General features: G+C 40.9%; 1 protein-coding gene across 3 annotated transcripts in view; it reads left to right on the top strand.

Moving 5' to 3' along the window:
* The window catches only part of sdk1b (sidekick cell adhesion molecule 1b), a 260,867-nt gene that overhangs the window by 86,248 nt on the left and 159,650 nt on the right, over positions 1 to 14,969 (top strand). For all 3 annotated transcript variants that reach the window (XM_058079957.1, XM_058079948.1, XM_058079965.1), the window contains exons 3-5: positions 8,564 to 8,720; positions 11,887 to 11,993; positions 12,078 to 12,225. In XM_058079957.1, coding sequence (XP_057935940.1) covers positions 8,564 to 8,720; positions 11,887 to 11,993; positions 12,078 to 12,225 — 412 coding nt within the window. The remainder of the gene's footprint in view (positions 1 to 8,563; positions 8,721 to 11,886; positions 11,994 to 12,077; positions 12,226 to 14,969) is intronic.

Raw genomic sequence — 14,969 nt, 5'->3', positions numbered from 1 at the left:
GGTCGCCAGCCAATCACAGGGCACATATAGACAAACAACCATTCACACTCACATTCATACCTATGGACAATTTGGAGTCGCCAATTAACCTAGCATGTTTTTGGAATGTGGGAGGAAACCGGAGAAAACCCACGCATGCACGGGGAGAACATGCAAACTCCACACAGAGATGGCCGAGGGTGGAATCGAACCCTGGTCTCCTAGCTGTGAGGTCTGTGCGCTAACCACTAGACCACCGTGCCGCCCACTAACTAACATGATGCTCTAAATTACAAACAAGTCGGTAAGGTGACCTCAACTTTACATTTTTTTAATATAATGTCTCACCAATCCACTCATTCTGCGGTTTTCCTCAGTTTTATAGTTATTTACGGTCCGAAAAAATGACAGGACCTACCTCCTTACTCTCCCCCTCTTATCTGATGTGCGCTCGTCAGGCGATCAGAGCCGACAGTATCGTGTAGCATTTGTGTGTCCTATAGCAGATGTGCCCTCCAGCGTGGCCCACCTCTTAAATGTCACTGATCACAGTCTCTTCCACCTGATTGACCTGCCCTCAACACACATACACACACTCATCACTCTGCCCCTCCCCTCCGTAGCCACACACACACACACACACACACATGCAATTCTAGTATTAGTGACATTACTGAATGCCAGACAAAGCTATAATCTGACATTTCAAAATGACACATAATTAGCAATTTAGGTTAACAATGCAGTCTTGCTTAACATAAATAATGACATGCTTATGATTGTGAATGACTGAAGTTCAGATTTTACAGCTACGTGTAATTGTGCTCATTCATTTCTCCTCTCTTGCTGTACCTGAGGTGGAACTCGTCAGAATGCATACTTGCTTCCAGTCTGGCAAGAGCTTTATTTTTCGGCCTCATCTGGAAATTTCCTCAAGTAGATTGAGAAGATGTTTTTGTTTTATTTATTAGCAATGCATGTCTCTCAGGATTCGCACAAAGATTTCTGGCAGGCTGCATTTCAAATTATATCCTTGACTCAATATGGGGCCCCAATACCTTAGATAATGTGTATTTATTATTTTTCCTATTCCAAGTATGAACTCATGAGGAAAGTGCATTAAACGTAGTGTTTTCCTCAACAACAATGTTCTTGTGTGTGCATGCACCTGTTTGTGTGTGTGTGTGTATGTGGGGGGTAGCCCTGGTAACTTGTCGACTCTTCTGACATCTGTCGATCAGAGAGTAGGGATCAGTCAGTCAAGTGTCGGCTCTGATCTGATAGCTATCAGTCAACGCTTATGGAGAGTGTGATACGAGCCGGCATGGATGCACCCTGGGGGAGGCTATCATGTCGGGGTGGGAGCAAGAAGAAAGACTGGAGGAATTTTGGCTGCCGTTATTTAAAACCATGCCTGCTATTGTTAGCAATTTAATGATAATAATAGCACTAAAGCACTGGAACTGGGAAAAGGCACTTGTTTGGGAATTGGTGGCAATGATAAGAGGATGTGTCTTATAGCTGCAAGCCAAGGAAACATTTTGTTCCCTTGTGTGCAGGTTTCTCTGCTGTTTTCCATCCAGGAATAGTACATCTCATCCTTGTGCCCTTGGCATTACTTTACCACAGTTCAGCCGAGTCCTTTCAGCATCAGCAGGGAGTCAGGGGTGTAACAGTCATAGGCCACTTGAATTTAATCATGATTGAAGGTAGGCTGCGTTTTCTGATGAAGTGTCTCAGACAGACCTCTAATTGGTTGGCTTGAAGGAGCTGTACTTTGGGGGAATGTAGTTACATACTGCAGGACACTAATTGAACAATTTATTTTTCCATTTTTGAAGTAGGTTACTTGATTATGTCATGTCAGTGATTTCTTGTCAGAATCACTTGTTGAATTATACCTCGAACTTATTTAATTGATTATGTTAGTTTTCCACGTAATTAATACCCGCATATAATGGGAAGCCACACCTCTCTGTAATGATGGCAGACGGAGGCAAGTGAAGCGTCCACACAGAGGCACAGAGTCTGAATTCTTTTTTTTTTTTTACTGTATCAACAGCAGTGCTCATTTCCAACACTATGCAGTGTCTCTTTGTCTGTCCTCTGAATAACACTTCCTCATCGGCGAAGTGTATTCACAGACATTTCAAAATACAGTCGTGAAGAGCTAAAGACTAACAACACACAACTTTACAATAACGTGCTTCATGTTACATCCTCTGTGACAGCAATGAATAATATAAGGGTCTCAGAGAAGTTTTCTATTTTCCCACACAAAAAAATAGCAATCACTAAAATGAACCAGTTTAACTAATTCGCTCCCAAAGACGTTTTTTCAACCCAAACGCCCAATCTCAAAGACGCATTTACACATATTTTAATTTTTTTCCACGAGATGTGAAAAGTAATGTAAATACTAGCCAATACTAGTCATAGAAAAAACACAGCTCATTCATTAAATCTTCTTTCTCTTTGGGCTTTTCCCTTCAGGGGTCGCCACAGCAAATCAATCTCCTCCATCCAACCCTGTCTCTCTCACACCAACTACCCTCATGTCCTCCTTTACTACATCCATACACCTCCTCTTTGGTTTTGCTCTCTAAACGCAGCATCCTTCTACCAACATGTCCCAACCATCTCAGTCTGGCCTTCTGACTTTATCTCCAAGGCCTCTAACATGTAATGTCCCTCTGATGTATTCCTTGCTGATCCTATCCATCCTGGTCACTCCCAATGAGAAACTCAGCATCCTCATCTCTGCTACCTCCACTTCTGCTTCCTGTCTTTTCCTCAGTGGCACTGTCTCTAGACCAAACAACATGGCTGGCCTCACCACAGTACCTTTCCTGTAATCATACATTACATAATTTTACAAAAAAAAAAAACCACATTAGATTCAGGGATTCTAAAATAAAGATTGATAATGCTTTTTTAATGTAGTCCAGCAAAATTGTGAACAGCATACATTCAAATTTTAGCTGACACACTGTGTATGTTCATCTAACTCGTGTGAACTGTGGTGAACTGTGATCTCATTTATCATCATCAAACCATTCACCTTACTATGTTCCATTAATTGCTTTCCTCCGCTTTCCCTCGTTGCTGTGAGATTATTAACGTGCAAAAAATTGAACTCATAATTCTCTCCTCTCCCCACGCGCTCTGCCATACTAATTAAGTGTTTTAAATGCCTGTTAAAACAAGAGCAGGCAGATTTATTAGATTAAAACCGAATAGAGCTCATTTGCACCTAATAATCAAAAAGCCTTCTTATTCAGTAGTGGCAAAAAATGCTAAGCCATACCACTTTTACATACTTGAATTCACTCACTTTCTATCACAAGGATCGCGGGGTTATGCTGCAGATTATCCCAGCTGACTTTTGGTGAGAGGTGGGGTCCATCCTCGACAGGTGGCCAGCCAATCACAGGGCACATATAGACAAACAACCATTCATACTCGCATTCATACCTATGGACAATTTAGAGTAAATTGACATGCAATAAAATGCATTTATTTAGGTGTTTCTATCCTTCATCATCTCTCTGAGTCTGTGTGTGTGGGTGCCTGTGTGTGTGTTTGTGTGTCCAGAGTCTGAATCAGTATTCATACTACAGTCAATTCTGTCAGCCCCTTCCCAAGGCAGGGGTATAGCTCTATGAAGATGATTTTTTTTTTCTAAGGTGACTGACCCCAATTGTGACCCGTGCATATGTGTGCGCACAGCCTCACTCTCAAACTCATTCAGACCACAGGGTTTCCTCGGCAGATGGTTACAGAAAAATGCTTGCTTGACTACCTTTGTTTTAGTTCCCTTTGACCAGTCCAACATATGAGTTATGGTTTTACACTAAAGTTGTCCCACATTTATCCCTTTTTATAGCAGTCAGACACGGCCGCGACAAATTCATTTCCGTGATATGAATGAAATATTTCTGTAGTTGTAGCATAGAAAACATTCATTCATTCATTCATTCATTTTCTACCGCTTTTCCTCACGAGGGTCGCGGGGGTGCTGGAGCCTATCCCAGCTGTCTTCAAGCGAGAGGCGGGGTACGGCCTGGACTGGTCGCCAGCCAATCATAGGGCACATATAGACAAACAACCATTCACACTCACATTCATACCTATGGACAATTTGGATTTGCCAATTAACCTAGCATGTTTATTTTATTTTATTTTTTTTAACATTGTCAGAGCCCTGTAGGCATGAAATAACATCACCTTTACACCTATTATGCGAGCTAGTAAGTTAGCCAGCTAACAAGCAAGCTAACCTCAAATTAATTTATTATTGTTTATAAACTACGGATTGGGGTCCTATCTGGTGTAAATTTGAAAATAGGATAATATTGGCCACAATATCGTCTGATTCATTTGCTGTATCACGTCCGGAACTCTGGGCCACACACCAATATGCAAGGTGCGCTAATGCGCCTCAAAGCTGGTTGCCACTAGACTCATGCAGAAAGAAGAAAACACAACATTACCATGCAGACATGTCCGTGGTGTCCCATAGTGAAATTAGTTTCACTTCTATCTGTAGCGACAGCGATAGTTGCCCCTCACTGTTCCCGGATTGCTGTGTCATTGTGCGGTAAGATCGCTCTTTGGTAATACTGCGGCACAAAGTTTTGAAGTGACTCTGTTGGGGGTTTTGCGGACCCGTGTCGTCCTTTGAGAACCCACTTTGCCGACCATTTCCTTTTATTTCTTCATCTTTGTCCTCCCCACAATCTAGTCACTAGTCTTCTTGAGAGTTGAGGAATTGTTGGCTTACATGTGACATCACGTCTGTTTGCTGTTGTGGTAGACATCAAGTGAAATCAGAGCTAAAATGCTGGATAATTCTACTGTTCAACATTATGACAGAGTTCCTGAAATATTCCATATATATTACAAATATATTTATGTTGCTCTCATCGAGTGGAGTCGAGTCTTGCCATGCTCAAGTTTGCAGTGACCACCAACAAGCAAAATTTGTATTAAAACCTATGTTGGAATTCAAAATGCTCATGACGATAGAAAATGCATATATAATAAAAAAAAAGTAATAAGTAAACTGCAAGACAACACACACACAGATATGCAAAGATCTCACATATGCATCACAATTCATCAGATAAGATGCTAACCCATGCATGACTAAGTCTGACATTGTCTTCCATGGCCTTAACACCTAATTGGTGGACTCAAACAGATGTAAATATGTGTCTCCATACTTGAATTCCTAGAGTGTAGAAGTGCATTCTTTGAAATGCCATCTTTTAGTGACGGAAAATCATATAAGTCTTTTCCTCTTAAAAGTAGATATCCACTCCATCGAGTCAGTTATTTTAAGGTATCTGGCTTGTATATTCGGCTTTAAACCTTTATAATACTGTGACATCTACACATCTCTGTGGTAAGTGAACAGTGGCGGTATTGATTTTTTTGCCTCCCATATCAAACCCAGAAGTGACACGGACTGGCTCTCGGTCATGTGGCTGCAACCCTGCAGTAAAAAGAAATGAATGTCTGTGTACATCCTTACTGACCTTGACCTCCTGACTCCCCTGTCACTTTTGAAGGTCAACATTCTTTCCCAAAATATGAAACATCCATGACCCTGAGCTGCCGCACACTTTGGCGGAGACGGAGCAAAAAAAAAAGCAAGAAGTGTGTGCTCGTTTTTTAATAGTTAGACATTTGCTTAAGGCACAAAGGATGAGAACGATTTGTTGACAGTGGGCGAGAGAGACACAAACAGCGAAAAAGCCCAAGTCGGACGGCATTAGCCTGTGAAACATCCCGTTAGCTGACCTTGCCTTCTCTCAGGTGCGAGCGTTCTCCATCTCCGTCTGCCGTCCCTAATGGACTTCACTTTAAAGTACAACGTAGGATTAAAGGGCCATGAGCAGTGGAGTAGGAAGGGAGAATGCAAGTTATAAAGAAAGTGCAGATAAGTGAAATAGCTGGAGCACTTAAAACCATTCTATTTATACAGTGTGCATCGATGCCAGCTTTTCCAAGTAGAGCTATACGATAAACTGTTAAGGCTGCATCTCTCTCTCTCTCTTTCGCTCTCTCTTTCTCTCAATATGAGTCATAGTGCTGGTCAACAGAATGACAGTGGCAGCACTGGTCGCCATCAAGTGTGGAATTTTCCATATAAATTCTTATGGTCATGTTAGCACTTACTCACTGTTTCCTTGTCTCACCTCTGCACACACACACACACACACATATACTGACTAATATATAAATCGAGCGGAGATGGTACATTTCCCCTGTGTGCAGAGCGAAGGTAGCTATCAATCCAAAATAGAGGGGCTACTAAAGTAGGAGGAGAAGACGAAAGAAATGTGGCCCTGTGACATCCACAGAGAGCAAGTAGTGTGGAAGCAAATGCAGGAGAGACTAAATGTGAGGGTTCTGGGAAGGAAGCTTAGAAGGAGGAATGAAGGTTGCGTTGACAGGACAGTTTTGACAAGAGCCACACAGTTATTATTAAACCACTTTTAGCTTGATAAGTTCATGCCTATGCCAAAGTACTGTGGTGTGGTATACCTCGATATTCATGAAGGCATCTCTTAATTGTAGACAGAGGTCAAAGCTAGTCAGTAAAGACATGCAAGTGCAGTTCAAGTTTCAAGTCCAGATAAGGAAGGTCGAGCAAATCCGAAATCATATAAGCTAGAAATGTTGTAGTCATGAAAACTGTTTGTCTAAAAAATAAAATACAATTTTAACAATGTAACAATCAATTATATTTGACAAATACAATATATGAAGGGGCTGGTGACCACTCCAGGGTGTACCCCGCCTCTCGCCTGAAGACAGCTGGCATAGGCTCCAGCACCCCCGCGACCCTTGTGAGGAAAAAGCGGTAGAAAATGAATGAATGAATGAATGAAATACAATATATGAAGGGGGCGGCACGGCGGGCGAGTGGTTAGAGCGCAGACCTCACAGCTAGGAGACCAGGGTTCAATTCCATCTCTGTGTGGAGTTTGCATGTTCTCCCCGTGCATGCGTGGGTTTTTTCCGGGTACTCCGGTTTCCTCCCACATTCCAAAAACATGCTAGGTTAATTGGCGACTCCAAATTGTCCATAGGTATGAATGTGAGTGGGAATGGTTGTGATTGGCTGGCCACCAGTCCAGGGTGTACCCCGCCTCTTTCCCAAAGACAGCTGGGATAGGCTCCAGCACCCCCGCGACCCTCGTGAGGAAAAAGCGGTAGAAAATGAATGAATGAATGAATATATGAAGGGGCTGGTGACCACTCCAGGGTGTATCCCGCCTCTCGCCTGAAGACAGCTGGCATAGGCTCCAGCATGCCCACAACCCTTGTGAGGATAAGCAGTAGAAAATGAATGAATGAATGAATATATGAAGGTCTTGGCAAAGATCTCTCAAGAGGAAACATCAGAGTTTAGTGACTATTTTCATCCAAGTATGAAACATTATCAATATGTTTACAATGATGTAAATGGACCTAGTACTACTGAGTGCCTGCAAAACATGCCTGGAGTGCCTAAATGGTAAATGTCGACTTTCACAGCAGAAAGTGTTTGCTTAAATTCCACCATTTTATTTTGTGGTCAAGTACTTTTTGACCTAGCTGTGGAATGTCGTAATGGTTGTATTGTTAATTTTAACACACCTTTTGATTCTGTGCAAATAAACATGTGGCCTTTTATATTCTTTCTCAGTTTGCACTATTCATCAGCATAAATGCAGTTTGAGGAATCGATTTACAGTCTTGCTCTTAAGAGCATAATTCTCAAATGCATTAGTCGAGCAGTCTGCTTTGCTCATGTTTTTATATGTCAGATGTCTGAATCATGACTTTATGATTTTCTACATTTACCAAATGGTGCAGGTCAGCTTTTGGAGATTAAGTCAGAATATGCAATATATACATTATAGAAAATACAGTTGATTGATTTTTGATGTTAATTCTTGATAGATTAAAGCGGCCAGACAAACAGAAATCATGGAGATTTTTCCCATCGGAAATAATACAAATCCAATTAATCAGACACCCACAAAATATGAACAAATGTACATTTTAGAGAGAATAATTATAGTAGTTTCACAGTTATAGTTTCACATGTAAACAACATGGAATAATATTTAAGAGATGGAATGAATGGATGTAACGTACTGTTGATGTGGACTTCCTGTACATCCTAATGAAATTGAATTCAGTCATGTTTTCTTTTTCACATTGCTGGCACTCACAACCTTTTTTGGCCCCATGGCGGGTTATTTAACAGTCAAATTCACAGTGAGTCAGCAACGTGTTTGGGCGCTTTGTTTGGGCGCTTTGTTTGGGCGCTTGATTTCACGGAAATGTACAGGGCAAACTGATTAGTTTAAGTGCAAAACTGCACAAAAACTGAGGTGCAATTTTAGCAGAAATATTTGATGAAAACCGACTCCTTTGAAACCTGAGGTTTTACTGTAAGGTCATGCAGCTGTGACTTTGCCTTTATTTTCCTTGATCCCCAATGTATTCCCAAGTACTTTGTCTTCTGAGGAGGAATGCCTGCCATTGAAAAATATGTATTTTGTCTTCTCTTTGTGTTGATCAGAGGTGGCTCCCTATCTACGAGGGGTTGGAATGGCGCAGCAAGTGGTGTTGGAGGGAAACAGACTGGTGTTGACATGCTTGGCTGGAGGCAGCTGGCCGCTGCAGTACCGCTGGTCTCTCAATAACAGCAACATCACCGACTGGACACCACAATACAGGTCAGCTGGCACCAACTGGCTGCTTTGTTCTTACAGGATACAAAAGTACACGGAAATCTTGTTTGCAAAATCTCTGTTTATATAAAATGGCATGAATGAGTGGCGCAATAACCCATAAGGCCATGTTCCTCAATCAGTACTGGGAAAAGTACAGTAACATGAATGCATTTATCTTTATGCTGGCATCATCATTTTTGTACCAACTCAAATTTAGACATAATTTATTTATACACTGTCTCTACTCTGAGTGAAGGAATATATTCAAGAAGTTTTATTGTAGATTTCCATTATTCTACACTCTGTGTGCCTCTCTCTAGGTCCTGTGTTGTTTGGTAAGAGCCAAGCTGTCCCTCTTGGCAACACTGCTGCTGTGAAATAAAACCGTTTTTCAACATCATTCATAATAGTGGCAAACTTGGGAGAGTTTATACGCTTGGGTAAAGGAAGAGCCTGAGACAGCAGGAGGCGTTGTGTAACACATTGGCCTGTTTTCAATATTATGACAGTTGTAGTTTGAGAAAGTCGCTTCTATGACAGACTGGCAGGTCAGATTGCCGTGTGTCATATTTTGCTTGAATAAAAAAAAAAAATATGTATTGCAAGTCAAACACCAAAGTGAACTTACATCTACCAAATCTGATGACTAGACTTTATCCCCAGTCCTTCTAACACCTTTAAAACCAGGCTTTTTTTCAGGAAGAAACGTCTGGTTTCAATATCCGCCCCATTCATGATTACCCTGCAAAATCTGGCATTCAGTACCTACAGTCTTGTCCGCCTCTCAAACTGGGATATGATCTGCCTCTGCCCCCCCCCCCCCCCCCCCCCCCCCCCCCCCACACACACACACACACACAACCCTGAACATAATAAGGGGTAGGGGAAAAGGGTGAACAGATGGATGGTGGGATGGAAATCTGGAGATTTGATGGCTCTCTTGCAAGACAATTTTTTCAATTATAACAATAATATCTTGCCTCAGGGAGAATTTAAAGATTTCATGATTTCATTGGAGAAAACCATCCATTATACATCCTGATGTAGAGTTATTTTTAAGTCAGAGTTTGGTTTAACAAGAGTTCTTTTTGGTTGAATTTTTTTTAAAGATATGAACTTTATTATGAATTTCTCACAGATTGATTTTCATAAGAGTGCACTTTCACAAAAGATGCTTACTTTTAAAAAGCTAATTTCCACATATGCTGTTGTTTATATTATGTTAGTGAGTATGTGATGCCTGAGGCACTAAGGATGCACTAACCTGGGTGCAGAATAACAAACCATTTGCAAAAGGTTTGTCTATGAGCTATAGTATGTAGTCATATTATCACTTGTATACTTTGCTGCCTCAATGTTGGTTCCCAGTTGGCCAGTGGTTCCCAACTATTCAACCTCCACCCCATCCCACACACACAGAAGTGACGATAATTTTCCATTTCTCCCCCAATTTCAAATACTAGATAAACTGATAAAAGAGATAGCATACAAGTATATTCAAGAGTCAAATTGCATGTTGAGTACTACAAATTTCGACATGAAATCTGTAAAGCCTAATTGAAAGCCTCTCGCGTCCTCCCTGACACACGCACACGCAATTTGACAAGCACTAGTGTAGCTATTTTTTATGACTCCCTTATTTTGTTACCACAAGTCAAAAGGATTAAGTGCACATCACCCTCATTTTGAAGTCCAGAAGTGTGTCGTGTGTGTGGGTTGAGGTCTCTTGACTTTTGCAAAAAGAGACATGCTGGCATACACCAATACACACATGCATATTGTAAATGTTGATTTAAGTTGCCTGATTTAACTTGTCCAGAGAATATCGGTTGTGACACCACTGTGTCACTGTATTGATTGGCAACTGTCAAAATTGATATTCAATTTCGTGACTCCAAATTGTCCATAGGTATGAATGTGAGTGTGAATGGTTGGTTGTCTATATGTGCCCTGTGATTGGCTGGCGACCAGTCCAGGGTGTACCCTGCCTCTCGCCCGAAGACAGCTGGGATAGGCTCCAGCACCCCCCGCGACCCTCGTGAGGAAAAGCGGTAGAAAATGAATGAATTAATTTGGTGACTCCAAATTGTCCATAGGTATGAATGTGAGTGTGAATGGTTGTTTGTCTGCTGGTTGTTTGTCAGCTGGGATGGGCTACAGCATACTGACGACCCTAGTGAGCATAAGCGGTATAGAAAATGAATGAAAAACCTGTTTATGACCTCCTAAATAAATTATTATGTTACATCCAAAGCACTTTTTTGCGCTTAAAAATGCTTAATTTAGGTAGAAAAATACTTATAATTTGCATATACTATATGCATGACTAATTTACTAATAGGCCGTATTAAACCATGAAATACTGATGATTCATTAGTTAATATATTTTGAAAAACTGTGAGAGTAAATCCCCAAAATCCCCAAAATGGAAGCGCAATGTGGCGAGGGATGACTGTATAATGGACCCTGATCGAAAGAGAGGGAGAGCTGCTATGTTATGCCAGTTTCCTGATTAAACCAAATTGCTTGAATTATTTAAGTATAACACATAGAATTTACACAATGTACACAGAATATACAGCAGTGAATGTGTGTGTGTGTGTGCATATGTTGTGTGTGCAACTTGGCACTATGCACTGACAGCCTGGGAGTTAAATACTTGGCTGGCCTGTTATTCATAATGAGCCCCTAAGCGATGTCCAGTTTGTCAAGCGAGTTTGTGTGTAATTGTGTGTGTGCGTGTTGGTTTGTGTGGATGTCATTACATGTGTGTTTATGCAGCAGCGCAACCTCCATCCCATGCCAAGATTGCCATTAGAGAATCCCAGTCCATTAAAACAACATTAATTGCCTCTCAGGAATAGAGAACAAACAAAATAAACATTTTGGTGGAAGACTAGTGAAATGTTGCCAAAAGTGTTAAAAAAAAAATGGAAACACCGAAAATATGATCGATTGGCTAAACAGCGGAAAAGCACGGCATCGATATCGACATACTTTGATACTTGCTTTAAAACGGCAATCCCCACCGCCGATATCCCCACTGCCATATTATGAATGAGGCGTTTGGCTGCCTTTCCTCTGAAGTCAAAGTGCATCTCCAGGTATATGAAATGGATTAATCAAATTAATATTTGTTATATTTGTGTCTGTTGTGCTTTATCTCTAGGTTGTTTGTGCCATCTCTGCAGAGGACTGATGCTGGCCTTTATCAGTGTAGTGTCAGGAATCGGATGGGCGCCATCATACATTGGAGGACTGAGGTGCAGGTGGCCTGTAAGTACAACAAGCACACAAAAAAAAACTTAAACCAATAAGTTGTCGCATGTTAATACGGTAGTAAATCTCACTTCTGTCTAGATTTGGGAAGGTTCTCAGGCGAAGAGCTGAGAATCACAGCGAGTCAAAGCCAAGCTGCCGTGCTCAGCCCACCTCCCCTTGCATCCTTCCCTCAGCCCCTCGTCACTTGGTACAAAGATGGACACAAGATCATTCCAAACAGCAGAATGTAAGTGCCTCTTCTTTTCTTGCCCGAATGCAGCGATTCATGCACATATACAGTACATTGGTGGCATCAGCAGTCTTGTAATAGTACTCCATTTATGTCGTCACTCGGACTGGTTGGCTGTTGTCAACACAAGTGAAACCGAAACAAACTATTGCATGCACATTTACTTGTGACATAAAGATAACATATTTTTAAAGTTTTTTGAGTTTATTGACACTTTAATGCTGTGTAGGTAGACAATAGTTGTCAGTTCACGCTTAGTGATAATGAGGAAGATAGTAATTTTTAATAATAAGTACACACTCCTGATCAAAATGTTACTACCTGTTGAAAAATTGCAAAAATTAACTTTTTGTCCTGTTGGATCTTAAGGAGGTTATAAGTTGTGCTGCAAAAAATAAAAAGAAGAATGAAATAAAAGCATGAGGGTCCCGGGTATGCTGGAGCCTATCCCAGCTGTCTTCGGGTGAGAGGCGGGGTACATTCTGGACTGGCCAGCCAATCACAGGGCACATATAGACAAACAACCATTCACACTCACATTCATACCTATGGACAATTTGGAGTCACCAATTAACCTAGCATGTTTTTGGAATGTGGGAGGAAACCGGAGTACCCGGAGAAAACCCACGCATGCACGGGGAGAACGTGCAAACTCCACACAGAGAGATCGGGTCTCTTAGCAAAAGCATATTTGAATAAACTATTTATTGTGTAAAACAGAAATAGGCTGTTCTTCAGCTAATCAAGAGTTTAGGACCATAGCTCTATAAACCTCTATAAAACACCTCTAAAATGGGAATAAAATTTTCAAAAAGGGACTCATTAATTAGTTGTGGTGGCATTCTTGTTAATCACCTCAAAAATTGGTTTGATGCCAGTTTTTCTAGGAGGCTATTGGGAATGTTGATCCAGGTGGTGAAGATGGCTTCACGAAAGGAATGCACTGTCTGGAACTGATAGTCATTTTTCTAAACGTCACTTGCCATCCTTCCCGAAATGTTCTCAACTGGATTCAGATCAAAGGAACACACAGGATGGTGCAAAAGAGTGCCTTGTTTCTCTGGAAAAAGTCCTTTGTCAGGCAGGCGTTGTGAACTGTGTTGAAAAACCACAGTCATTACCACGTAGACGAGGATCTTCCGTCATTAGAGATGCCCCTTACAACATCTCCACATAGCCATCTGCCGTTTTGAGGCCCCTGCACAACCTGACGCTCCACTCTTCCTTTAAAGAAAACACACTCAGAATCAAGATGGCGCACTCTCCATTGTGCTGTATGGAAAGCATATCCTCAAAGTGTTTTTGTCTCATTTCTTCTGTATGCATTTTAAAGTTCTGCTTCGAACCTTATTAAGGTCCAACAGTGCAACGTGTGAATTAAATTTGTCAACTAGTGATTACTACATTGATTACATCAATGTAGTGGTTTCCCCTGTTGTCATGAAAACTGACCTTCCAATATGGCTGACCCTTTCCTTTAGATATTTTAATACAGAATTAATTTCAACTTATTCGTGGATTGTACAGTACTTGTTTTAAGGAGGTTTATTTACATAAATTGTAGACATATGTATGCCCAAGGTTATTTTCTGAAAAATGTCACTGGCTCTTCATTAGTATTAGTCATTTTATGTGGGCCTGTTATTTTATTTTTTTTTCACAGAAATGTAGAAAGGATTCAGATTTTGCTGGAATCGATTGTTGCTAAAATGTGCAGTTGGAAACCCCTCATCAGTGAAAGAGGTTGGGTTCTCACACCCTGACATAACTAACCATTAAGAGCACTAAGTGCTCCCAGGCGTGCTATCCGGAGAGATTGTCTGTGGCCTTGCTATACATGTAAATGGTCAGTCTGTTCCTTTTTCACTCCTTTATTGCCTCTTGCCAAAGCTCTTTGGCGTCATTAACAAATAAGCTAATTTTTATCATATGCAGTATATCACATATCAAACTTTTGATTGTGTCGGACACATTGTTTTTATTTATCTATTGTCTGATTCACCACTCCATTTTCATGTGTTAAATTTTAAGTACAAATAAATTATCGGGTGGGAGGGTGACAAAAACTTGAGTACCACCGAAACATTGTGACATCTGAGCTGGAGAGACTGCCCCTGCACTCGCTGACACACAGTGATTCAGAATCTGGAAGATCTCGAAAGCTTTATGTGTGGGTTATTGTGTGCAGCTGCTCCGTAGGAGTCCACAACAACATTTGTTTGATCTGAAACATATAATTGTGACACACATGCAAAAAAAATGCTTTTTCACACCATTGTATGTGCCCTGTAACGGAGTCTAGGACAGTGGTTACCAGTGGTGACATGCATCATTAAGAGGACAATGTGATGGGTGTTACTGAACAATTACTGTAGGTTTTTTTTTTTTTGTAATTTGACTCAAAAGTACAAGTTAAGCAGCTCATATCCTTTGATTATTTTCATACATGAATAAGCCATTTCACAGAGGTGAGTAGATCCAAAAAAGGCTGTTAGTTTTACTGCACGCACAGCGAGGAGGGAAGACTTCTCTGTTTACAAGTTTCCAAAAGTCACCGTGCCCTGATCTGGCTTTCATTTCTGTCATTTTGCAAATACATGTTACATGTTGGAATTTGGTTGCTACCTGCTCCACATCAAAGGGCTGGAGAGGGTTTGAGACCCTTTATTATTATTATTTAAAAAAAAAAAAAATAATAATAATACATTTTATTTGTATAGCGCTTTCAAAATACTCAAAGA

Source organism: Doryrhamphus excisus, chromosome 1, assembly GCF_030265055.1.
Source record: "Doryrhamphus excisus isolate RoL2022-K1 chromosome 1, RoL_Dexc_1.0, whole genome shotgun sequence".
Lineage (NCBI taxonomy): Eukaryota > Metazoa > Chordata > Actinopteri > Syngnathiformes > Syngnathidae > Doryrhamphus > Doryrhamphus excisus.
This window is presented reverse-complemented; position numbering and strand designations above follow the sequence as displayed.